At 55.8% G+C, this 25,518-nt stretch overlaps 1 protein-coding gene and 1 long non-coding RNA gene across 5 annotated transcripts; both read right to left on the bottom strand.

Annotated features, from left to right (window-relative positions):
* Positions 1 to 1,506: 1,506 nt before the first annotated feature.
* LOC132437505 (uncharacterized) lies at positions 1,507 to 11,864 on the bottom strand. Of its 2 annotated transcripts, XR_011246737.1 has the most exons (8): positions 11,356 to 11,864; positions 10,706 to 11,260; positions 9,927 to 10,130; positions 8,856 to 8,907; positions 8,481 to 8,712; positions 6,851 to 6,915; positions 2,274 to 2,339; positions 1,507 to 2,165 (listed from the first exon to the last, which is right to left on the bottom strand). It is a non-coding gene; the product is annotated as an uncharacterized lncRNA (long non-coding RNA). The 2 variants fall into 2 exon arrangements; XR_011246736.1 differs by having other exon boundaries at positions 10,706 to 11,864.
* A 1,223-nt stretch (positions 11,865 to 13,087) lies between these two features.
* On the bottom strand, positions 13,088 to 25,192 carry SLC35C2 (solute carrier family 35 member C2). Of its 3 annotated transcripts, XM_060030701.1 has the most exons (11): positions 25,139 to 25,192; positions 22,080 to 22,159; positions 21,088 to 21,469; positions 20,532 to 20,682; positions 19,599 to 19,662; positions 18,873 to 18,945; positions 18,176 to 18,344; positions 18,016 to 18,099; positions 15,591 to 15,766; positions 14,349 to 14,478; positions 13,088 to 14,021 (listed from the first exon to the last, which is right to left on the bottom strand). In XM_060030701.1, exons 3-11 carry the CDS (start codon positions 21,205 to 21,207, stop codon positions 13,888 to 13,890), a joined length of 1,101 nt encoding a protein of 366 aa, XP_059886684.1. In that variant the 5' UTR covers positions 21,208 to 21,469; positions 22,080 to 22,159; positions 25,139 to 25,192; the 3' UTR covers positions 13,088 to 13,887. The 3 variants fall into 3 exon arrangements, with proteins under 3 accessions (XP_059886684.1, XP_059886683.1, XP_059886682.1); XM_060030700.1 differs by lacking the exon at positions 22,080 to 22,159 and having other exon boundaries at positions 25,139 to 25,184; XM_060030699.1 differs by lacking the exon at positions 25,139 to 25,192 and having other exon boundaries at positions 22,080 to 22,671.
* Between the last annotated feature and the right edge of the window lie 326 nt (positions 25,193 to 25,518).

Below are 25,518 nucleotides of genomic sequence, written 5' to 3'. Positions count from 1 at the left end.
GGGTACACGGATTGGGGTAAAGGCTTACCAGGACCCAGGGCTGGAACAAAGGTCTCTGACACTGTGGGGAGAACACGGGAGATGAAATCTCTGGCGCTCACATTTGCCACCTGTGAAAAGAGAGGGCTGGATTGATCTCTGGTTTCCAGCTTGGCTCTGTGCTCTCAGGGCCCACAGTTGGGGTCAATGTCAAGCCCATAGGTCTCCAGGCCCATCTTTTCTAATTCACCCAGACCACCTTCCTTTCAGTCATTGGGGGTCCACAGAAGACTCTCTTTGAAAGAGTTTCAGGGACTGCTAAGGCTCAGGTATGTGAAAGCCCCTGACTTGTTTATGTTCAAATGTCCTGGCAGCTCAGGACATCCGGGACGGAGATGGCTCTCCACACCCCTGCCCATGAAGACCCTCCTCATCCCTGCCTGGGTCACGGTTGGCTCACCTGCCCGGCAGGGGGTGACTGGACAGGAGAAGTGACCCCACCCCATCCCCAGCCAGCTGGAGCCCGAGGCCTTGGATGCCGGCTCCGTTGGCAGTTAAAGTCCCCTTGGTTGTCTAATTTAATCACAGCTGTGTGCACAGTGACTCTATAAATAATTTTTAGTGCGACGTAACCATTATTTCACTAATTGCTTCACGCGCACCCCTGGCCTGTGCAATAAATTAAAGTTTGCTGAGTCAGCATCTTTGGCCGCCGCTACTTTGGAGCTTGGGAAGTGCAGCCCAACAACTGGGCTTTCCCACCCAGCCTCAACCCAGCACCCTAAGGGGAGGGTGCAGTTCCCACGAAGGGGACCAGGGTGGAAGGAATGAAGAGGAATGAGGAGAAAGAGGCTAGTAAGCGTTGCCATGTACAGTTGCACAGGTTGTAACCTACACAAGGATAGTTGGCCAAGGAAGCAAGTTGCGGCTAAAATTCAGTCCATGCAATGCTTTCTCCATCCATGTGCCCTCATGTGGAATTCTGTGGATCCAGGAGAAGGAGGCACCTTTCTGTAATCTGTACAAAGGCACTGCATGGACAAGTAGACCTAAATAACACCCACCCAGCAGGCTGTCAGGGCCGCCCCTGTCAGAGGGGAAGCAAAGTGGCACATGCCCTAAGGATGCCTCTCATATGCGTGGAGACCTGGATTGTAGGTCTGACGCTGAGTGACCTTGGGCAAGTCACGTCCCCTCTCCTGGGTTATAATGTTTCCACAGTTTACCAAGTGCTAATCGCATCTAAGGCTTGGCTTCAAACCCAAGTAACTGGCTCTAGACACTGTGCTCTTTCCGCTGCCCTGTTCCTAATTCCCAAGTTAGTAGGCGTGGCTTGAAAAAAAAACTGTTCACGTGGTTAAGCACGTTTGGGAAGCATCGTGTTAAGCAGGGTTCTTTTCTGCAGGACTTTCCAGGGTGTGCCAAAGCAGTGTGACTCTCAGAGAGGGTGGGAGATGTGTAGCTTTTCTGAACGCATCTGGCTATGGAAACCTTTATTTTAGGACTCTTGTTCAGGCTGGGATCCTGGTGCAAATCTCTGGACTTTTATTTATGTATTTATTTTTGGCCGTGCTGCACAGCTTGCAGGAGCTTAGTTCCCCGACCAAGGATCGAACCTGCCCTGGAAGCAGGACCACAGGGAATTCCCAGTATCTGGGCTTATTAACGAGTGGCTTTCATCCCTGAGGGCAGAGAAGTCTTCTATTCCTGGCCTGCTCACTGCCCAAGGTGGGCACACAAAGCCATGACTCTGAACCCAGGGTGCATCCCGATCTGCGTCTCTGAGCAGAACTGGGTCTTCCCTGTGATTGGTGCAGCCTCGGAAAAGGTCTCTGTGTCCTGAGCCACCAGGCTCCAAGTTCCTCGAGGGCGGAAGTCGTGTCTGCCCATTTACCGCCTTATTGCTGGAGCTTAGCTCAGGGACTGTCTGTTGAGTGGATGAATACCTAAGCGGCTGATCTGAAAAGAGACGGGAGTTGAGATGCCTGGCTTCGTGTCCATCCCGGAATCTCACCGGCTGTGTGACATTTGAGCAGATTGCTTCCCTGAGACCAACGCCGCTTGAGCTCTTGTGTCCCCGTTTGTCAAATGTGGATCAAACTCTCAGTCCTGTTCATCCTGAGGTGCTGAAGCGAGGCTCCAATGAAATGATGGATGGGAAAGAGCGCGTTCGAAAGTGTAGACCTCTTGACAAAAAAAGCAGGGGACTATTACCATTGTCTGTCTCATCCTCACCCGGCACAGGGCTGGGGCTGTGATCACGTATTCCGCGGCCCTGCTGATTGAGCGCTTACCTCCACACAGCATCCGCGTCCAGTAATCCTCACCGCACCACGAGAGGAAGGTACCATCCTTGTTTTCTGAATGAGAAAACTGAGGTTCAGAGAGGTGATGCGCCTTACCCAAAGTCACACAGCTGGATTTGAACCCAGATCTGTTTGACTCCAGAACTTGCCTTTTCTCTCCACTACTGACTTGTTTCCTCTGGTAACCTTCCGCCATCCTCCCCCTCCCTTTATGGGCAGGGTGATAAAGTGGATTGTTAAGGAATACTAGCAGTAGAGGGGTTAACAGCGACAAAGGCAACCGTTGTGCACCTGGCATTGAGCTGGCTGCTTTAGATCCATCACTTTCCCCATTGAATCCTCACCCCACCCCATTCCGAGATGTGGAGAGGGAGGTGTGGGGCATATATGTGACCTGTTCAACAGTGTGCAATTAAGGAACAAGTGGCCGAAGGCCGGCTGATTCCAGAAGTTTGGTCTTTCCCTGGATTTTCAGGTTGCTGTAAAATCCCTAGTTCTGAATAGCCAGCCACGGTCTGGGAGGGGTGACCCTTCAACAGCTTGACCCCAGGGTCTGACACACCAGGACCCCCGCCCCGCAGTGGCTGCCTTGGGACCTCTTCTCACCCGCCCACCCCGTGCCTGCCTCCTCAGCCCCGTGGGCCCTGTCCCGTTGTCTAGCACATCTTTATTGCCCGGGAAATACTGAGAAACCATGGCTTCTCCAGGGTTCCTGTTTAACATCCGGGCGGGGGGGGACAGCAGGAGGAGGCAGGAAGGCAGGGGGTGAAGTGGCTGCCGACATTCACGAATGATGCTAAGTGGTTGATGCCCAAGCCTCCCTCAGAAAGCTGCCTCTGGAAGGCGGCCTCGGCCATCTCTCACCTCCCCAGTCATCCCAACTGTCAGCCCAGCTGCCATGGGACAGTGATCTCTCCGAGGCCCAGCTTCCCTCCCAGGGTGAGTCCATCACTGCCGGTCACAGCCATGCTCCAGAGTGTGGCATTCAAGGCCCCCCAGATCTGCCTCCAGCCTCCCTGTCTCTCCAGCCTCATCCCTTGCTTGTTCATTTATTTAAAAATATATACTTATTGATTACTTACGTGCCTGGCAGTGTTCTAGGTTCTGAAGATACAGCAGAGAACAGAAGAGATAAAATCCCTGCCCTCCTGGGCGGAACTGACAGTAAGCAAGTTAACAGCTAAATGTGTAATGTCAGGCAGAGAAAGGGGCTTTCAAGAAAACCAAAACCAAAACCAACCAGACTCCTCCGAGGGAGCTACAGACAGAATACAGGGGGGGTCAGTGAAATCAAAGGGCGAAAATTTACATTTTTATTTCACTAAATTCACTGAAATATAGCATTTCTCCTCAATTGAAAGTGTTGGCAACACACTGTAGTATTGGCAATGCCTGTGACTGTCACCAGCAGAAATCAGATCTTTCCTATTACGTTACAGTGGTTGCAGACGTTTCAAAATATCATTGACACTCATCACTGCCTCAAATTCGTGGGAGTTAATGGAGGTGCTGCTAGATCTTGTTATCTAATGCGTTAATACAGATGCACCTATAGTGCTGTATCACACATTTGTTTTGTAAATATTTTGAAAACAGCATTTCAATATAATCGGCTTCCTTTGTAATTCTACATATCTTCTATGTATTTAAAAACATTATTCTGGGAAGGGGTCCATAGGCTTCTCCAGAGGCCCAGGGGTCCGTGGCCTCAAATGGGTTAAGTCCTGGAGTAGAGAGTGATGGCGAGGAGAGGGGGGAAGGTAGAAGAGGGGTGGGGCTGGGGGGACGGTCTCTGGGGTAGTGATATATGAGTGGCAACCTGAAGGAGGCAGAGAAGCTGCCACGGGAAGGTTCAGAGTGAAATTCACTCCGGGCCTCGGGGGCAAGAGAAGGGCTCTGCAGTGGGAGGGGGTGCGGATGGAGCAAAGTGACTGATGGTGGGAGAGGACGGGGAGCGCAGGGGCCATGTCAAGGAAGGCTGTGAGGGCCTGGGCGAGGACCTGGGGTTTCATTCCAAGTCAGGCTGCTGCTGGGAGTTAAGCAGGGAGCCATGCATTCTGATTTATGGACGCAGGGGTCACTGTGGATGCTGGGCAGGCAACGGAGCGCTGAGCATGGGGTCAGAGAGGGAGTGGGGAGACCAGGGGCCAGGCTGCTGCAGTCCCCCAGGTGATGACGGTGGCCAGGACCAGGAGAAGTGGGACTATTCGGAGATACTGGAGGCGAGAGTCCACAGGATGTAGGTCGAATGTGCCGTGAGCTTTCACGCCTCTGTGCTTCAGTTTATGCTCTTTTCTGGGATGCGCCTTCCTGCTGTGTCCATTCCCGGGGCCCAGAGTCTCCACCCTGGGCAGGGGTGGCAGGGGCTGTGAGTCGCCTACTCTATCCAGCTCCCTCTTCTTCCTTGCTAATAGATCCCCAATATTATCTGGGGGAGTAACATGCCCATCTTAAAAGCCACACATCCCAGCCTCCTTTGCTGCTAAGGGTTGCCGTGGACATATGATTAGAAGTCATTTGGTGGGGCCTCCAGGAACAGGCTTCCTATAGGAGGTGGAAGCACCCTTTTGCCCCTCTTCTTCCTCCCTGTAACTTGGATATGATGGTTGGAGCCCCCTCCCCCAACAGTTTTGAGACCACGAGAGAAAGGTCAAGGACATCACAGTGACCTCAACTCTGGTATCCTTGAGGGCTGAACCCCTATAAACTTCTCATCACGAGGAAAAGAAAACCTTTATGGACTCAAACCATTGTAGTTGGATCCCTGTTACTACCAGTCGAACAAGACTCCTCCCTGATACAAGCACAGTCCAACTGCCTATTAAATGTCTCCATTTGAAGAACACGGACCCCTCAGACCGAACGTGTCTGATGCTGGGCCTCCATCCTTCTCTCAAGGAACTCCCTGTTGGGGAACCCAGACATCTGGGTGAAAAGGGAACTAACAGTACAAGAGCGGCACCCATCCATCCACCTAACCATCCATCTACCCACCCAACCATCCATGCATCACCTGTTTGTGTGTTCATCTATCAGACAAACTTTTATCAAGCATCTACCATATACTGGGCCCTGTGCTAGACACAGGAGCTAGAGATGTGACTAATATATTTTATTTGATGCTCATCTGCTTCTATATGAGTGGAATATCTCTGGAAGGATACATCGGAAGCTGGAAACCATGGCTGTCCCCATACAAGGAGACTGCGCAGCAGGAGACATGGGTATTCATTCCTTTTAAACTTTGAATTTTGCATCATGTGTATGTATTCACTATGTAAACATGTTCTAATTAAAAATATATGTACATCTCATCTGGATTTTCAGAATTTGCCTTGCTCCTGAAAGGATTTGCGGCAGCTTACAAGAATACACAGAGATGAATAGATGCGGCTCTGCTGTCAGGGAGCTGACAGTCTCGTGGGGAAGAGAGGCGAGTAAACAATTCTGAAACAGTGTCGCGAGAGGGGTAGAGGGGCACGGGGTGCCACTTACACTGTTTCCAAGGATCCCGGCGGCTGCACTCAGCCATGGCCCCCCAGCAATGACCTGGCACAAGGTCACCTTTGTCTCGCCCCTGGTTGGGCTTGAGGACCAAGATGCCCACCTCTGGATTATATGGCCAGGACTCTCCCCACCCCCACCCCGATCAAGTTTAGGCACTTCTGTGAGCTGACCCCTAAGTCACGGAGCCACACTTGTGTCCATATCCCAGGTCGGGTGCCGGAAAGGCAGCCCATGGTGGGGCAGCAGGGATTCTCCTTGCCGGCCTGTTGCTTGTGCATTTATTCCACGAGCCCCCTGGGCCTGGGGGTGAACGCACAGAGTATGGAGGGAACTTGCCTCCAGGATCCTGATGTCCAGCGTGGCCAGGACCCCTCCCACAGCCCCGGACCTGGAAGTGGGTCTGGGGGCTGAGGGAGGACAAGAGCTGGGATTGCACGGCCAGCCGGGCCAGGGGAGAGATTGAGAGAGAGACCAGTCTGGACGCTTGGAGAACTCGGGTCTTTTCAGAGCAACCCTCTGACATAGAGCAAGAATAACTTTCAACAATAAGACGCTTCTCTCTCCCCCCTCGGCTGTTGCCCAGGCAACGCCAGAGTGCTCAACAAGTGTTTAGTTTTTTAAGAAACCAAATCTCCCTCCCTTTGGTCAGCTACCGCCAGGAAGATGAAGAGGTGGCGAAGGCGCCCCTCGTGGCCCATTGTGTGGGAACCCGGGTCAGCCGCCTGCAGCAGTGACATTTAAATCTGATGCAACATATTATAGATGAACCTGGAGCCGTACTCCTCAATCCCCACCCCAGACTTTTTGCCCATGTGTGGCTCTAGCAGTTTGGGGGAGGGGGAGGTCACAGCAGAGAAGCCGACCTTCACCTGCAAGGCAGTTCACAACTGGCATGGGTTTTGGAAAGGCCATCTGTCCCCAACCCTCTGCATCACCTGTCCCAGGAAAACCCCCGTCAGGCCAGAGACCATCACATCCACGGGGGCAGTGTTTCATCCCCAGAGGCTCTCTGAAAATCCCTGCCTTTGAGTGGCCTTGGCGGAGCACCAGAAGCTCACCTGTTTCATATCTTCCTGCTTGACAGCAGATGGACGCCCATCGTCTCCAGGGTTCCTCCAACAACCTGGGGCGGGGGAGGTTTTTTGTTATCCCAGGTGCAGAGAGTTCTCAAAGAAGGCTAAGAGGTGTCAGGCACTTTCAAACAGAAATCCTTACGACCATGCAAGGAGGTAGGTGCTGCCAGGAGCCCATTTTGCCCGAAGTGGAAACTGAGGCTGCAGGGGCCGATGTGACAGCTAGCAGGTATGGCAGGGTTTGGACCCAGTGCTCCAGTGTCTCAGCCCAGACTGCCTTGGTGAGGCTCTGTATTGCATGCAGGGACAGAAGGGCACATCTTTCCTGGCTCCTGGGACTTGGCCAATGTGCTTTTCTGGAGAAGAGATTGGCTCCCCATTTTGCCTCCATGGAAGGCAAGTGATGAGCTTTGGCAACGTGAAGTTCTGGGTCAAGAGTCCTTGAACAAGCCAAAGCGTGGATTGAAAACCTCACTTTTCTCATCTGTATAATGGCAGCGCAGTTGTGAAGAAGACAGTAATAGCAGCGACCCCTAGAGAGAACTTACTATGTGTTCAGCAGGGTTCTAAGTACTTTACATCTATTACTTCATTTAACCATCACAATCACTCCAGACATAGGGAGTATTATATCTCCATTTTCACATGAAGAAATGGAGACCCAGGGAGGTGGAGTCACTGTCCCAAAGACAGAGCTGAACGTTAGAATGAGTCAACATAAACCGGGGGGACAGGCCCTGGCACACAGTAGGTTCAAAGCAGGTGCTGGCTTTCATTTCCCAGGAAGATAAAGAGGGGTTTCTGTCGCCAGGGAAACAAAACATGGGAGAAAGTTAAATTTAGAAAAGCCAAACCAGGTTAGAACAAGCCCCTTATGCAGCTCAGCTGCAAATTCAGGACGGGAAATTGGCTTCAGCCACAACAAAAACCTCGCCCAGGAAGCCTGACACTGGTGAAACGAGAAAGGCTGCGTGGGGGAGGGAGGCCTGCGGCTCAGAGACGGGAGTGTCTGAGACGGGCTCCTCTCCGCCTGGGAGTCCCACACCTGCGACAGGTGGCCCTGCCCTGGACACGAGTCCCTGGGGGCCGCGCTGAGTCCCCAGCAGTGACAAGGAACGCAGGCCGATGACAACTGCCACGGTGCGGGATCACATCTCCCAGCTGATCCTTCGCCACACCCTCCTTGAGCCCTTTCTCTCAGAGGAAACCAGAGGATGTTCATCTGCCCCTTCTCACCTCCACCGGAGAAGGTCTCTGTCCCCTACTCGCCCCCCCAGCCCCCCCATTATTTAGCATTGCTAAATGGAGAGCCAGGAGATGCAGCGACGGGAGTGGGTAACGAACTCCCGCTGGCTTCTTTCACGAGATCACTGCCTTAATTTACAAGGCCTGAGTGAGGCTCATTTCCCCAGTGTGCACTGAATAATTAACTATTAATAAAAGCATTACTGAGTTAACCACGGGGGCATGTTGATTCATGGGGTAGCCCTAGAACGGGATGGAGGCTCTGGCTCAGTGGGGATTCCTCCCAGAGCAAAACACGGCCAGGGGGATGCTGCACCCCCCTCCACCCCGCCATCCCCCGCCAGACCCTTGGTCCCCTGCCCCCACTAACCAGAGGGGCTGAATCCCAGGAGGCAGGTGAGACTGTGCGCATTCCAACCGGAGGGCTGCAGAGCAGAGAAGTGGAAAACAGGGCACTGGGAGGCGTGAGTCTGCAGAGAGGGCTCCTGGCTGCGCTTGGGAGCCAGGGGGGTGAGTGACCTTGGGCAAGTCACCTGGCCCCTGGAGCCCATTTCTCCTCTGGAAAGTGGGGCGGCTGGCAACACTGACCTCTCAGGAGTGGACTGCAGGAGCAAAGAAGGATGGGAAAGGAGGTGGTAGATAACCAGATGCTTTTCACTTGTGTGGGATTATCTTTAGGACCTCCCCCTCCCCCCACCTGGAGACTGGGGCAATTGTTAAGTGTTAGTGGGGGGAGGGGAGATACCTGCTTGTTCAAGAAGCGATTCCCATCAGGATACCTCCTTGGAACCTGTGGGCTTTTCAAAGGAGAAAACGTCCACTACCCCTCCTCTTACCCAAGCGCACCTGTGGCCAGCCATGGTGAACTAATCCCTACGGTGCTGAAACACACCATCCCCATGTTCGCTCATACCTGGGTCTTTGCATCTGCTCTTGCCCCTGTCTGGTATGCCTATCTCCTTTTGTCTGCCTGGCCAGTCCTATTCAGTCTTCAAGTCTCACTTCAAAGGGGTCAGCTGCCCCTGGGAATCTTTGCTCTCCTCCTGCCCCAGGCAGAACTGGTTGCTCCCTTCTCTCTGCCTCCCATGCATTCTTCTACGTGGCATCCATCCATCCACCCACTCATATTCACTAAGCACCAATAGTGTGCATCTCTGCTCGTGTTTTGAAGTTTTGGCCAAGTCTGGCTTTCCCTAGACTAGTGGTTCTTAATCTTTTGGGGGTCAAGGAACCCTCCCCCAATAAAATGATATATTTTTGCAAGTGCCAGATGTGCCAGATGCTGCTTCCCTCTTCAGGGATCCCTGGTCGTCGCTGAAGCCAGACTGTTGACCCTACGTGTGCTGGATGCTGTGATGGGCTGTTCAGATCGCCCCACTGGGTATGAAAGACTTACTACCCCAGCGTGGCTGGAAGGCAGCCCTCAGCTGTCAGCCCTCTCTGGAGATTGTCTTGATTGGAAGAAAACATGCCTCCTTCCAGGGTAGGCCCAATTCCAAGACAGATCAATGTGGAAGTGCAAAGGCCTGAATTTCTCACCCCAACTTGGGACAACTCTGAAGGGTCATCCCAGCTCCAAAGTTCCCCACGGGGTTGACTGAGGCCTTTGTCGGAACTGCCTCGAAGCTCGACTTCTCCCTCTGCCGAGACCTGCCTCCTTTGCCTCCCTTCCACAGGTGTTTTTCCCAAGACCATATTCTAAACATCTTACACTTTAATCTTTACCTCTGAGTATATTTCCCAGGGGACCCATTAGACTTAAAAGCCCTGCAGAAGTTCCTTGAGGACAGCAACAGCGTCTTCAGGCCTACTGTACCTCCAGCAGCTCTCACTGGGCAGGGCGTGTCGTAGATGCTCCGGAAACATTTACTGAATGCATTTGAATGCATTTGCTCCTGCTTCTCTGTTCTGTCCCTCTGTTGTCCCAGCAGGAGAGTTCTCATCAGACATCCAGGAGAAAAAGATGAACCCTTTGGCAGGATGCCAGCAGGACCAGGGCTGTGGGCCCGCTTCTGGGTACCTAACCATGGGAACAGAGGTCAAGCTAACTGGTTACTACAGAGCAAGGTCAAAGGGGCCTGGCTGATGTTGGTGCTGTGTGGTTAGGGTGGAGGCTCAAGGGGATGGCTGGGAGGCTGGAGGCTGGCAGGGATGGGTGGTGGTGAGGGACAGACTTTTCTTGTAGAGCAAATCATTTAGAAGTTAGACTGGTCCCCAGAACCCAGAAAAACCCTCACTTTAGTTTCTACTATTGGAAACTCCTTCATGAAACAAATATGTATGAAGTGTCCACCGTCCCAGGCATTGCAGCAGGAATGGTGACCTCAAAAGGCCAGGACCCCAGTGCTTGCTCCTCTCACTTGCTTTGTCTCCCAGGCAAGTTACCTCACCTCCCCACTGCTGGCTGACATTTGCTGAATGGTTATTACTATGTGCCTGGTATGTGCTAACTGCTTTATAGACACGATTTCACTTCACCTTCACAACGGCTTCATCAGGAGATATATATATATATATATATATAGTCATTCCATCTTTATAAAAAAGGACACAGGTTCAGGGGGGTCAGCGACATGCCCAAGACGCACAGCTCACCTCAGGGCCAAGGGGAGATGTGAACCCAGGTCTGGTGGAGTGCTGAGGCTGTGTTCTTAGGCACTATTGTGCTTAACGTCCACAAGCTTCGTTTCCACAGCTATGAAATAGGTACAAGCAATTCCTACGGCACTGGGTTGTTAGCGATTACATAACCGACGTGAGAGGCCCAGGAGGTGCCCAGTGAACGTCCACTCTGTTCTCCTCCCCATTTCCTTCGTCCCCTGCGCCTCAACGCTTCCCTGGGCTGGAAGGAATGATGGCCCCATGTGCCGTCTCTCCAAGGACAAATGTCTCCATCCCAGGGCCGGTGGTGTCTGGCACACAGCCAGCGCTCACGGAATGCTGTCGACCCAAAAGGATGATCTGGGCTCTCTGGACTGCAAGGTGGGGATCCCACTCGGTCCATCACTAGTGCCTGATGCAGCAGGCTGTGGCCGGTACCACGAAGACAATTCTCTCGGTGCCACGTAACTGCTCTCAAGCCACTGGAATGTTGAGGTTTTTCTCAGCAGAACGGAGCAGAAACAGATGGAGGTGGTCCCCTGAGCCCTCCTGACAGAGGAGGTACCAGAATTAGGATGAAGGTATTCTAGGTCCAGCCTGATGTCTCAACTTTCTCCCACGGGCAAACCCCAGCTCGTTCTCACCTCCACCACGCCCCCCGACTGCAGACATGCTCATATACTGGGGGCATTAACCTTCCTTCCACTGGAGGCCCCTGGGAGAGGCGGTGGGCATGTAAGCACTTAAAACTCAAACCTGGACGTCAGCACCTCCTCCCCCGCTCCCTCCTCAGCAGAAGCCCTGGAGCTGGAGGCTTCGTGGGGACAGATGCCACAGCCTTGGAGAGACAAGTCACATCCTCAGCTTCCTTCAACCTGTGCAGGCACCGAGTTGCCATGGCGACACTGCAGCCCTGAGACGCAATGGCTGCAGACAGCATGGGTGCTTCCAGGGCTCAAAGCTGGGGGTGATTCTGTCTGGCCCTGGAGGCCAGGCGATTGGGCAGGCTGGGTGGGGGAGGAGGAGAGGGAGCCCTCCTCCAGGCTTGACTGGTAATTGCTGCTAAGTGAGGGGCTGTCATTGAACCCAACATGCAGGTACTGGGGCCCCCCCGCTCTGCACCCTATAATTACTGCACCAGACAACACCTTGCTCCCTGTGCGAGGAGAGGGAGATGGGGGGGAGAGCAGGCAGGAAGCTCTCATCCACCTGAGCCAGCGGGGCTCTGGCAGCCTCTCCCCACTGCCGGAGCATCCTGCATCCCAAGCAGCCTCTGGCAGGGGCAGGGAGGACCCCGGCTCCTTCCGCCTGCTGGCTCTCCCCAGGTCATCCGGTGTAGAACGCAAGCTTCCTTTAATCCTAGCCTCTGAGCTTGCAGCATCCAAGGGGGGCAGAGGTGCAGGAACCAGGTAAGACACCGCCTCAGGGGAGCCCTGAGAAGTCTGTCTGCACTGTGAAGCTGAATTGGTAGCAGGAGACCTTGGTTCTAATTCCTCCTGAGCCAGAGGCTCTGGAGACCTCAGGCTAGTCACTGCGCCCTCCTGGGCCTCAGTTTCCCTAGCCGTAAGACGGAGAGTGGGACTCAGTCATTCTTAAGGACTCCTCCACAGCAGGGGCTGGCAAACTCCAGCCGACAAGCTGATCCCTGGTTTTATAAGCAGCTTCCACTGGAACGCAGCCATGCCCTTTTGCTTCTGTATCTCTGTCTGTGGCTGCTTTCCTGCTACAACAGCAGACCTGAGCAGCTGCGACAGGGACCATATGGCCCCCAGATGGAAAATATTTACTATCTGGCCCTTTACAGAGAAAGTTTGCTGACCCACTTCTAAAGTATGAACGCTCTCCTAGGCTTGATGGACTGGGCTGGTGTGGCTCTGATCTGATTAGAACAATTCACAACAAGTCCCTTCCTAGTCTCTCTACCGGAAGACACCAGGGTGGGTCCTCCTCCCACGACCCCTGCCTGAGTTTGGATAGTGGCGGCAGGTCGGGCAGTTTCAGGAGCCGAAGCATGGTGCAATGGCGCCACCTGCTGTGAGTGCCTAAAAGCACTTGTGCCCGGAAGGACCACTGGCCAGCAGCTCTCACAAGGCAGGGGAACAGCTCACAGGAGCAGACCAGGCCTCAGAACCATCGCACATCAGAACTGGCATCTCACCTCCTCCCTCTCCATTTTATAAAGAGGACTGCAGTCTAGAGGGGTGGTGCGACTTGCCCAAGGTAGGTGAGCAGAAGGCCCAGGTCCCAGAGGCCCATAACCCTTCTGTGTATGGTCCATGGACAAGCACGTAGGCATACAGTCCTGGCCGTGAATCCTAGCACGGCCGCTCGTTTAGGGTCTCGGTCCTGTGGCTGTTAAAGAAATTTCAAAATACATACTTAAATGACATTTAATCTGTTACCAATATTGACTTGACCCTCAGAACAACTCTGAGATAATTATTATCCCCACTTTACAGATGAAAAAACCGTGGTACAGAGAGGTTAATAATTTGCTTAAGGTCACACAGCTAGTAAGTCACAGAGTCAATATTCAAATCAGGCTGTGAAAGCATTAAAGTCCCCAGGATATGAAACTCGGTACCTATTTTTTCCTGCCTGCAGGTGTGGTGGGGCCCTAAGAGAGGGCACTGGGGCTCAAACAGCAGCGCGAGAGACATGGGAGGCCTGGAGTATGACCAGTCTCCCCAGGAAGGCCCCAGGCAGGGAAAGGAGGGGAGAGGTCAGGCCCACGCCTCCCTGCCTGCCCCCATACCTCCAGGCAACACAAGGTGGCCGGCGGACCGTAAACCCTTTATTTCCAAACTATAAATAGATCTGCTCTCTGAGAAAAGATGCTCTCCAGGCGATGAGGCCCCATCTTCTCCATCTCCCGTTCCTAACTGGCCCACAGTCCAAACCCGTTATACCTCTGAAATCACCACCTTGGCTCTCAGAGCCTGTGACGCCAGCACCGCTTGGGCCCCGCTCCGGCCAGGTCTGAGGCTGGCCTGGTGCTCACCCGTTTGACCAACTCCCTGCCCTGGCCCACCATGTGGTCACGTGCTCTCGAGGCCAGCCTGGGAGACCCCGGGCTGCTGCTCCCCAGCGGCTGGGAGGGGCCGCCCGGGTCCCCGAGCTGCCGACAGGTGTGAAGGCTGGGGAGCGGCCTGCTTCCAAGCTGTTTGCCAAGCTGATCACTGCTGCCCCTGGGCCACAAAGCGCCCCTCCTCCTCCTCGTTGTCCTCTTCCTCCGGCTGGCTGGTCTGGAGCAGCAGCTCCAGGTCGGGGCTGGAGCCCAGCCCCTTCACGGGCTTAGGGCCGCTGTCACCTGAGGACAGAGGCAGCCCAGTTACAGACCCAGTACCGGTTTTCTTGGTGTGGCCTGACATGAGCATGTGCTGAGGCCCCCAGGCCCCCGCCCACCCCCTGGAGACGGTCCCTGTGACTTCTCGGAGGAGTGGCGGTGGCGAATCCCAGGCAAACGTCCTCAATGAGAGGGACAGCCGGTGCAGAGGCAGCTGAACTGTGCAGACCACACTGCAACTGCTTTGGGGAGTCAAGAGCCACCTGCCTCTTCCTGGCAGGGCTAGTGGAGGGGAGCCTGTGGGGCTAAGAGTCACGGGGAGAACGTCATCAGGAGACGGGCTCTGGTTACCTCTGGAATGCAGGGCTTTGAGGGCGATGTGCAGGGATATTCCCGAGAGGCAGAGGGCGAAGCCCAGCCAGTTCAAGAGACTGATCTGATCGCCCAGCAGATGAGCTGCCAACAGCAAAGTGCAGACTTCCTGCAGGAAGGGGACGTGCTCAGGAGGAGGAGGTGGAGGGCAGGGGCCCCGGGCACACCCACAGGGTAGAGCCAGACCTGCCAAAACTCCCGGGGCCTGGGCAGGCTGGCCTGCAAGGCAAAGGCAGAAGCCTCCCCAAGCTCAGCGAACCAGCCTGTGACGCTTTTTCCCCCTTTGTGTTACTGAGATGCAGCAGGAGGAGGTGCTTTTCACAGGGCTGTCAGGACTAGCAAACAAATGCAGGCTGGGAGCACAGGGTAGCAAGCCCACAGCCGTGCCCACAGGAGTGGAGGAAGCTGCCCTTCCAGAAGGCACCTGCGGATGGGGAGCCTCTGCTGCCACAGGGGAATGAAGTCACACTGGGCTCTACAGGACACACACTGGTCACGGGGTTTTTCGTACACACTGACTGCAAATGGGACCTGTCAGATGATGCATTCTGAGAAGCACAGCTTACGCCTCATCATTTGGTTGGCAAGACCCTCGGGGAACCCTATACTTCTGGCTTTAGGCAACACTGCTCCAGTATCAGTGGCTGCCTGGTCCATGGCCCTGAGCAGGAAGGAGTGAGAGAGGGTGGGGGAAGGAAGGGGAGAAGTGATGAGAGGAGAGGGTAGGGGTGCTGCTGGACAGCAGTAAAGGCAGGATTGGCGAACGCAAGGCATGCGTGATAAAACCATCCCTTACTGTGCCCATGGCAGACATTACCAATCAATCACAGAACTCTACACTAATGAGTCTGACTGGGGGCTTCTCAATCCTGGCTCCAGGTCACTGCCAAATGACCAGAGCTGGCATTCTTGGTAAACCGTAAATGCAACCCAGGACTAGTGGAGTCAGACCTGGCTTTGAATCCCACTCGGCTACCTCCTAGCTGTATATCCTTGGGTACGAGCAGCTCTTCATGTCTGTTTCCCCATCTGTGAAGCAGGGATGTGCATCCCCACCTCACAGGGCCATGGTGATGGAAGGAGTGCAGGTGACAGCAGAGTGCGCAGCACCCTAACTAGGCACTTCCGTCTCTTCTCTGCAGGGCTCTGGGATGTAGGAGCTGGGACACCCTCAGGGGTCTCCCCTCTAAGACAGGGCTGGAGTCACCTCCAAGACTGTACCTTAAAAATGCCAGCAATGGAGAGAGTGAGGCTGGAGGTTCTGGAGACCAGGAGGAACTCAGAGAAGCCCAAACCAAAGGCGAGAATCCCGCCAAGGAAGAGGCTCCCAAGTACCCGCAGGAGCAGCCCTGTGTCCTGGAAACGGAAGATTTTCTCAGATGTGGACAAATGGAGACCTGGAAGCAATGGGAGGAGAGAGCGGGAGGCCATGTCCTGGGTGTGCCTGCCTGGGCGGTCTCACCCTACCCAGCAGCCGGGTGAGCTTTGCCTCTGCTGCACTGCACACTCACTGCACCTGCTGCCTGTCTGAGGCCCTGAGCACAAGGACGGAAGGTGTCAGAGAATCCCACGGAGGTGGCCTGAGACTTGGGGAAACCAGGGAAGCCCCGGGGCAACACAAGCCAGAGATCCTTATAGGGAGTGATGGGGAGGCTTCTGAGCCTCTGGGCTAGAGTAGAGGGGGCTGGCACTGCAGAGGAAATCGGGCAGAAGTGCCTTGCTCCTTCATACGTCATGTACCTACCCGTCTTTGGGGGAGGAGGGGTGGGGGAGGGTGACTTCATGTGGCCTTGGCAGCTGTGATACCCAGTGGGCCAAAGAGAGACGGGACAGCCCATCACATGAGGACTGTCAATGTCCTGGGCCACTGGAGGAGTACCTTAATTTCAGGTGGGTCACCTCTAAACAGGGATGAAACTCTATCTGTACAAACCTTCTCCATTTAGTTACAAAGCGGTGGGATTTAGTCAAGACATGCCCCCTTTCTGGACCACAGTTCCCCCACTGATTAAATGAAAGGGTTGGGACTAGACCGGAGAATATAATTTGATGAACAGTTCTCAAAAAGTAAACACACACGCGTACAAAGACCTGACAAAACCACGGCCCCTTGTTCCAGAGACACCCACACACGCCTCCACGCACCAAGTTGCGCTTAGACTTCCAGAGGACCCTTGGCCCTCCGACACTGCCCATCTGAGAGAATGGTTCCTTTCCCTGCAGGAAAGGCCCCTGGTATAGAAGCAGGCGTGAAGCTGAACCCCCGACTCAGCAAATGGACACCTGTGGGAGCAGGAGACTGGCCGAGTCCTGTGAGATTTGGGGGGGGAAGCACCAAAGAAATGCAGAGTGACAGTCCCCCTGGGGAAACAGCCTCCCGAGGTAGGACATCTTGTCTGGTGCTGGGCTCAGCAGTACGGCAAAGGCGCTGGCAAATTGAAGGGAATTCGGGGAAGAGCAACATAAGTAATGAAGGCGCTTGGGGGATTAATTTACCAGAAAAGATTAAAGGAGCTAAATCCCTGCAGCTCTGCTAAGTGATGACCAGCAGGGGCTCTCGGGTGGGGGTTTGCAGAGCCGGGGAATGGTGTGAACACCCAGGAAGGGAGGGAGAGTGTGGCGTTTGGTGAAGGGGGCATAAGGAAGGAATGGAGAGAGATTTTAAAAGGGAAGAATAATTTTCTCCGAGAGGTCTGAGACACTTCACTGCTTGGAACTTAAATGGACGTGGGACGGAATTCTCTGTAATAACCCCGAGGACAGAAGGCACTCAGAGAGGAAGGATAAACAGATAGGGGACGAAGACTCGTTCCAAAACACTGGGGAAAGGAAGGCGGTGGGCCCCCTGCCTCCCCGTCCCCCAGCCCCCAGCCTAGACACATCATCCTGCCTCTGCTCTGGGAGATGCTGCTCACCTGCCTGGGCTCCTGTGTGCCGCCCTCTCCCCTCCCCCTCTCCCTTGCCCCAGAATTGTGCACTCGGCCAAGGCCAATCCCCGACACGTCTCCCCACGTCTGAACCTACTGTTCCCCCTTCCTGGGACGCCCGCCCCCATCAGGCTGTCAAAATCCCATTCATTCTCCAAAATGCACTGCCTGGGAAGCCTTGACCTGCCTTTCCAGCCCACCATCCTGGAGCAATTCATGACCCTGTGCTCCTTCTAAAAGAAAGAACGCATCATGGTTAAGAGGAAGGACGCCGGAGCCAGCTGCTGGATCCAAATTCAGGTGCGTTTATGAGCCACGGGACCTTGGGCAAGGCTCTCTCTACTTCTCTCTGCCTCAGCTTCTTTCATCTGCACGATGGGGCAGTAACAGCACTGGCACACAGGCTTTGGGGGAGTATTAAAGGAGTTAATAGGCTTAAATGGATCAGAACAGCCCTGGCATACCTTTAGGGCTGTCTGCATTCACCGTCATCACCGCCTGGTGTATTTATTCTACACGCGCTTTCTACGTAGCATTTATGTGCTGGATTCCAGCCATTTGGTTTAAGTGTCTGTCCAGCCCCCAAACCAGGCACTGCTAGGGAAGGGACCACCATCTCTGATCTCCGTAACCTCTGCAGCTACCACAGTGACAGGCTTGAGGTGGGGATGGGAGCTTTGCTGCACTGAGGTGCCCCCGAGGTGGACGACCCCACGTACCTTCAAATACGGCAAAGAGAGGGAAGAGCCCCAGAAACATGAGCGGCTGCAGGTGGAACATGGTGTCGATGGGGTTCTGGAGCCCTGCAGAAAGGGACACGGGTGAGCCATGAGGCCTGGCCCGCCTCCACCCCGCCTGGCGCCGAGGCCCCGCACTCACCAAGTTCCGCCTTCTGCAGGAGCATCTGCGTGAGTGTCCAGCGAATACCCCCGATGAACGAGGCGCCCAGCACCAAGGCAAAGCCCTCAGCGTTGAACTGTGTGGACTTGTAGGTGAACATGAAGAGGCCCCCAGCGATGAGAAGAACCACCAGGACCAGCGCCGCACGCTGGAAGGATGGGGAGCAGTTGCAACCACCTTGGGGGTCTCAAGTTCACACCCAGAGTTTGGGGGCCAGCAGCCACCTTGGCTGCCCCTGGGGCGGGACACCCTTCTACCTGCCCCACCCTGGGGTCCTGGACAGCCCCTGCCCGTCGGTGTAGCAGGGCTGACATCCAGCCAGCATGTACCGAGATCCTGAAACACGGTAGTGCTTCCCTAAAGCTGTCCTAGGTCCCCACGTGGCCCCAGTGGCCCCCCCGGACCCAGGGAGCAAAGGGCTCTTGCTGTACAGCGGGAAGCCCGCAGGACCTGCTGCCCCTTGAACCCTGTCTCCTTTGGTCACCGCTCCTGCCATACCGGTTTCTAAATATTCTCAGTAGCACCCTGTGTCTAGGTCTTTCCTCAGCGAGTTAGCGCCACCTGGGCTGGCCTTATCTCCTCGGTCACACGCAGTGACAAGCCACTGCTCAGGTTCCCCTTGTTATTCTTAGCATCTGTGGGGGTAGGAGGAACACAAGAAAAGCTGGGGCCTCACCAGCTCCTCCAGCTTGAAGATCAGAGAGAAGATCAGGATGAAGAGGACAGCCGAGGATTTGGTCATCGTGTACCTGCGAGGGGAAGTCACCCATGACACACCGCTGCAGCTGGGGGCGCGGACCCACAGCACAATCAGTGGGCTGCAAAGGGTCAGGGGGAGACCCCTGACTTCCCTGAGGGCAGCAGGGCAATCTGGATACAAAGACCAAAGTAAGGCGGCCTGAGTCATCTGGGCTGATGCCTGACCTTTAATCGGAAGCAATCTATGCCTAAGAGGCCTCTGCTTATCACCAGGGAGAAACTGAGCTTCCTGAGTCCTGTTATTCACCGACCCCTCAGTGCAGACCAGGATGAGGCGGGAAGGAGAGAAGGGGAGAAAGAGAGAAGGCAGAGGCTGTGCTCGCTGAAGCGCAAAATCTGAGATAAGAAAGTAACTGTTCCGCCTGCCCCTCTGTGCCCCTTTCTCGGCTGCCCTGTCACCATTCCGTCTGAACCCCCGGCTTCCCCAGGCCACCTGGCAGGGAGGCACGACACCCCCTCCATGCCTGGCTCACTGCAGAGGCTGGCGACTTCCAGGTGAGCTGCTGGGTGCCAGGGAGGCGCGGAAAGAGCAAGGGGGTTGGGTCCCAGAGGGCAGTGTGATGGCTGGCCCGTCGGCCGGGCACACAGACACGGTGCTGGACAGAGAGCCCCCAGGGCGGTGCTGGGCATGGCCGGTACTCACAGTGAGACGGTGATGTAGAGGAAGCTCCAGTTGGACAAGCCCACGTCAAGCGCCGTTGCCAGTGCTGCAGAGACACGGGCCCCACCGGACACGCAGCCAGGGCAGGCCCGTACGGGTGTGCCCGCAGTGAGCACACTTCTCCGTGAGGCGCCCGAATGCCCCCTGCCTTGGCCTGTAGGCCTGCCTTTCTCTGGGGTCCTCCCTGCCTTCCTTTCTACCCAGCAATTGAAGGGTTAACTCCTGGCCCCCCCAAAAGAGGAGGGGGCGGCAATCCTCCACCTGACTGGCTGCAGCCACTGCGGCTCCCACTTGCTGAATACTTGGAACATCCCCCTGAGGAGGGAGGGGTGTTAGTCGGACCCTGACGCTCCCCGACTGGAAACTCTGCAGAGTGGCTCCCGCCTCCCTCAGGATGAAACACACACTCCTCTCGGAGGACCTGGCCCTCCAGGATCTGGCCCGGCCACCTTCTCGGTTCGCCTTTCTCCCCCTTCCTCTTACCAATGCGGAGTCCTCAGCCTCTCGAGACACTTTCAGTTCCCTCTCAGACCTACCCACACAGCAACCTCACCCAGGCACACGAGTGCCTCCTGTCAGCTCCCCCTCCGGGTCTCAGCCCACTCAGCCCCTGCTCCGGAAATCCTCCCCTGTGCCCCGTGGCCCCCAGGCGCCCCCTCTGCCGCCCGAGGGCAGGCACCCTGTGCCCTGCTCACTACTGTGTCCAGGCCTTGGGACCTGCTCGGTGTGTGTGTTCAAGGGCGCGGGAACGACCGGCCACTGCTGCACGGCCCCCCCCATCCCCGCCCCGCAGTGCGGCTGGGAGACCCTAAGCTTCAAGCCACAGAGGCTTCCTTCCTTCTGGTCCGGGCCTCTGGCTTCCCGAGCTCCCTCCTGCCTCCAGGGCCCTCCCCGGACCAGCCCGCGGGCACGTACCTGTGGGAGCCACTCTTCTGAGGTAGTCGGTCCAGCTCAGCACCACGCGGGCCCTGTGGCTGGAGCACTGAACCAGGGCCCTGGACAGGGCAGAGAACAGGAAGATCACAGCCAGGTGCAGCATGGTCATGAAGAGGGGGAAGTGGAAGCTCTGTATGGAGCCCAAGCACAGAGCACAGACGGCGGTGCTGTTACTGCCTGCTGCCAGCCCCCGCCTCCCGCCTCCCGCCTCCCGCCTCCCTCCCGCCTCCCGCCTCGCCTCTACCTGGTGGCGGGGCGCTGCTTCAGCAGCTCACGAGGGCGCCGCAGCGTACAAGGGGCCTGAGGAACCCCACGGCTCCCCAGCTCATCCTGCGTGTCTCCCCCTCTCCTGATTTCCCCTCCATCCCAATATTTAAGGGGAATCCCTGGTATGGCCCTGTCGCGTCACTGGTGTGAGTGGCTTCCAGTGTGACTGGTTGAAGCCCGTGCCTCCCTGCTGTTAAATACTGGGGGCGCTGTAGCCCTGGCCACAGCCATCTCCTACCCGGCCGGGCGGGCGAGGCCCCCGCCTTACCTTGGTCAGCCACTTGTTGTAGAAGGTGATGCCGATGGAGAAGCAGTAGTAGAGAAGGACCAGCCCCAGAGTCAACACCGCCCTCCACACAAAGGCCACGTCGAGGGCCCACCTCCCCATCCGTGGAAGCTGCAGCTCCCCGGCTCTGGTCAGTGGGGGCGGACCTCTCCTGAAGATGCCCGCAGGGCCCGCAGGAAGGGCCAGTCGAGCTGGACCCACGACTTTCAACAAGCGTGTCTCCTGGCTGGCGCTCTGGCTGCCTCCATGATCGGGAAGCGTCCCCTGAGCCCTAGACTCTGTTCTCACCTAAGGGGCTGGTGGCCCGAGCCGACCCTCTCCATGATCAACTGCGTACACGACTCGCCGGACCCCAGGGCTGAGGCTAGAAAGAGGAAAAGGCCGTTCCGGTGGCTCTGGCAGGGGGAGGGCTACCCCACGTGTCCTCCCCAGCCCTGGCCCGCGGGGAGTGGAGCGAAGTGGACAGGACCGCAGGACGCACAGCTCCCTGTCACGTCCACTCTCCTGTCACTTCAAGCGGTTCTCCATGGATTTCCACCAAAGTGACCTTTTAAAAATGTAAATCTGATCATGTCAGAGAAGACTGCATCCCCTCAGTAGCTCCCAGGCTCCTACGATAAAGACCCAAACCCTTCCCTGGCTACGAAGGCCTGCTCCGCCCTGCCGGACTCTTGGTGTCCTCGTCCTGCCACAGGGCTTTCCTTTTCCCAAACCCATCGGGCTCTTTCCTGCTGCCCCAGGGAGCTGAACTCTCTGCCCACCGTTCATTCCTTCCTCAGCAGATCCTACTTATCTTCAGCTCAAATGGCATTTCCTCAGGGAGCACCGCCCCCCCCATGGGACCCCTGAGATACAGGCTGCTCCCACGGCTCCCCTACTTTTCCTTCATCGTGTTTGTGTGAGGCTGTGTCCCCCAAGGGGCTGTGCACTCCGAGCACACCGGAGCCACAGTGCCCATGTCAGCTTACACCCACCTGGCACACTGTGCGTTCCCTGTATGGTTTGATGGCTCGATGCAAGAAAGGGCATGTGATTTTCAGAAGATGGATCTGGGCTTTAAGGCGTTGAAAACGAACTGGTCAGTACTAGGGCGTGGACTACCAGTCAGTCAGAATTTGAGCTAAGTCTATATGCCACAGTTTACATCCTTTACCAGAAAAATAAATTCATGACCAAAAAAAAAAAACCAAAACCAAACAAAAACCAAACCGGAAAAGCCACACCTCCCATGCCCTAGCCTCTAACAACCACTCCCATGGAGGCAGTGCCTGCCTGAGGGTCTCGCCAGAGGGAACCACTCCCTGCCTTCCTATCAATCCAGCCGAGCCTAATGAGTGTCCAGAGCACGCAGGCTCGCAGGCTCGGGGAGACCAGGCGTGCCCGGGGCCAGTGTGACCCACCTGCTGCCTCATCTCCTCCTCTGAGACACTCCCCCCCTGCTGAAATGCCACCTCCTTCTGGAAGCCTTCCTAGAACCATCCGATCAGACATACCTTACCTCCCCCACCCCTGGTCCTTTCTAAAAGGAGAAATCACATTCAGTTCTATACTCTGGAACCTGGCTTACCGTGTCTCCTCCCCCAAGGCAAACTGGGAGCTGGCACAAGGTTTTGCCCAGAGGACACCCTAGGCTGTGGCTCTCTTCAGGAAACTCTGGAAACCTGTGCTGTTTTGGGGAGGTTCTCCTAGCTTTTAGTGAGTCGGGAATATGGGAGGACAGTCCACATAACTAAGAACTGTTCGGCACCCTGCATGACTTCAACATCCACAGAGGTGAAAGATCTATTTATAATTCCCTGAACTTACAACCCAACTCTGTTTCACATGTAACACAAAATAAATTTTCCATGGGTCTCCTAGGCACTAAAATGTCCAATAATACCTATACCATGTACACTGAGGGGAGACTGAACTGTTTTTGATAAAACGGTACCACGAGTTCCCAGTCTGGAAAAACGACCTCATCTGCAGACACAGCAGGCATGGTTTTCAAGCTGCCAACGCGACATGGCTGCAGCCACCTGCACTGTGGCTCTCATACCCCCAGAGGCTCTACCAGAGGTGAGAGCGCCCACTGCTTCTTCGTAGTTTCTAGTACCGCAGGGCCCAGGAACTCACATATTGAAACATTTTATCATCAATTATTTTCCTTTTATTTCCCTTTTATATTATGGTTAGGGGATCGTCAATTTTTTTTAAAAAAAATTATGTGTAGGCCATTTTCATTAACCATAAATTTCCTTTGCGGATAATAAGGGGAGTTGTTACCAAAATATCTGTCGTTCAAAAGAAGGTGTTGTATCCAGTGGGTTGAGAACCGCTGTGCTAGGTGATCTCCTGTGGTCCCATTCCTTGACATGTGAGCTTACATCTCCCCAGTGTGGATCCCTCTCTCCGACCTCCTCAACTCCACAAGAATATCCAACTGCCTCCTTGTCCTTTTCGGTTGAATATCTAACATCAGGTGTCTCACACATAGCCTGTCCAGGGCTGCCTCCTGTTTTCCAGGAGTAATCCACCCTCTGTCCAAACCTCCTCTTCCCACCTCAGCCAGGGGCACCATCACCTGGTAACTCAGGCCAGAAATCTTGTTCTCACCCTTGACTCCTCTCTTTCCCTCGGTCCACATTCAATCAGCAAATACTGTCTCCTCTATCTTGAAAAAATATCCCCAATAAGGTCCCATCTCCTGACTTCCACCACTACATCCAAGTCACCATGCTCCCTGCCCTACACAATGCACTGGCCTCCTATACGGTCCTCTCTGCTTCTGCCTGCAGCCCTCACAGTCAGACTCCTCTCCCCCAGCCAGAGAGTGCAGCACGGGGGCACCAAACCTACATCTAACAGAACTTCAGGCCTATGCTCTTTCCTCTATACCAATGTTTCCCAACTTTGGCATTATTGATATTTGGGGCCAGATAATTCTTTGTTGGGAGAAGGCCTGTCCTGTGCACTGGATCCCTGGTCTCTGCGCACTAGGTGCCTGTAGCATCCCTTCCCCCTCATCCCAAGCTGTGACAACCAAAAATGTCTCCAGGTGTCGCCAACTGTTACCTGGGGGCAAAACTGCTCCCTGTTGAGATCGACTGCTGATGTCCCACAGGCAACCACGGGGCGTGTTGGCACTAAGGGAGCTTTCTCCTGGCACTCCCTCCCTGTGGTTCCCCCAGGGCTCCCATGCCAGGGCAGTCTGCACCCTCCTGTGAATCGACTTCTTGCACCTTCTGGCTTCCAGTGGGGTTCCTGCTCCAACACTGTCATGCCTTCCCTCCACCGTTCAAATCCTACCGTTCCTTCAACGAGCCAGTCCAGGTCCCCCACCTACAGAAAGTCCCCATGCCCACCCCAGCCCACGCGGAGCACCTTCTCAAAGTCAAGGAGGCTCCTAACTGGCGTCCCTGCTTCCTCTCCCCCGCTACAGCCTGGAGTCCACCCATCAGCCCCAGAGGTGGTCTGAGCACAGAAAGCAGACCAGGCCCTCTGGGGCTAACCCTGACTCCTCAGCAGGCCCAAGAGGAAGGCCTTCCAGCCTCTGGCCTCTGCCCATATCTGCAACCTCATCTTCCCTCCCGCCCACCCGCCACGCTGGCCCCTCGTTTGTCCAACACATCAAGCCTGTGTCTTTCTCTGCATTTGCTGTTCCTTCTGCCCGGTACACTCCACAGACCTGTGCCTGGCTGAACGTCCTGGGCGAGGGGGAGCCCTCCTAAGCCTCCTGGCACCTCCCACTACCTGACGTTTCCTTGTTTGTCCACGTGCTCACTGCCCATCCCCGACTCCCACCCCACCGCGGGACGCGGCCTCTCCAAGGGCAGGGCCGGGGCCGCGTGATGCCCGCCTGGACCACGTCGCGGGCGCTCGGAGGCCCGGACCCCTCTACGACCGGGACACTGAGGCCCGGGATAACGAGCTCCCCGGGGGGCCCCGAGCCGCGGCGCGCGTTGCCAAGCCGGGATCCCGCTCCCAGTCCCGCCCGGGTCCACCCCCCGACCCCGGGAGGGCGCAGAAGGGCCGCCGCGCGGCCACTCACCTCGGCCGCGGAAGCTCCAGGCCCGGATCCTCCTGCCGGAAGTGCGAGGCCAAGCGTCGCCGCGGGGGGGCGGTTCTGCCGGAAGCCGCTGAGGGCCGAGAGCGGGCGGTGTCGGGGGCGGGGAGGCGGTCGGGGGCAGGTCCTCCTGTGCCGTCTGCGGGGCCCATGGCTGTGCGCTTCCGCTGCTCGGGAGACCCCTGGGGCCCGACGCCGAGACTCCCCTCGTTCGGTGTTGTGTCTCCTGCGCTCAACCAGGGTCTCGGTCTGGAGCCTCGGTGCCTGCTGCGGAGCCCTGCGCATCGCGGGCAGCCAGAAAGCAATCACCTACTCACAAATTAAGTATTTACCGTATTCCAACACAGGGCTGGGCAACCATGGAA

The sequence above is a fragment of the Delphinus delphis genome, chromosome 15 (genome assembly GCF_949987515.2).
Source record: "Delphinus delphis chromosome 15, mDelDel1.2, whole genome shotgun sequence".
NCBI lineage: Eukaryota > Metazoa > Chordata > Mammalia > Artiodactyla > Delphinidae > Delphinus > Delphinus delphis.
Note: the sequence above shows the minus strand (reverse complement) of the source record. Positions and strands in the feature narration are given on the sequence as shown.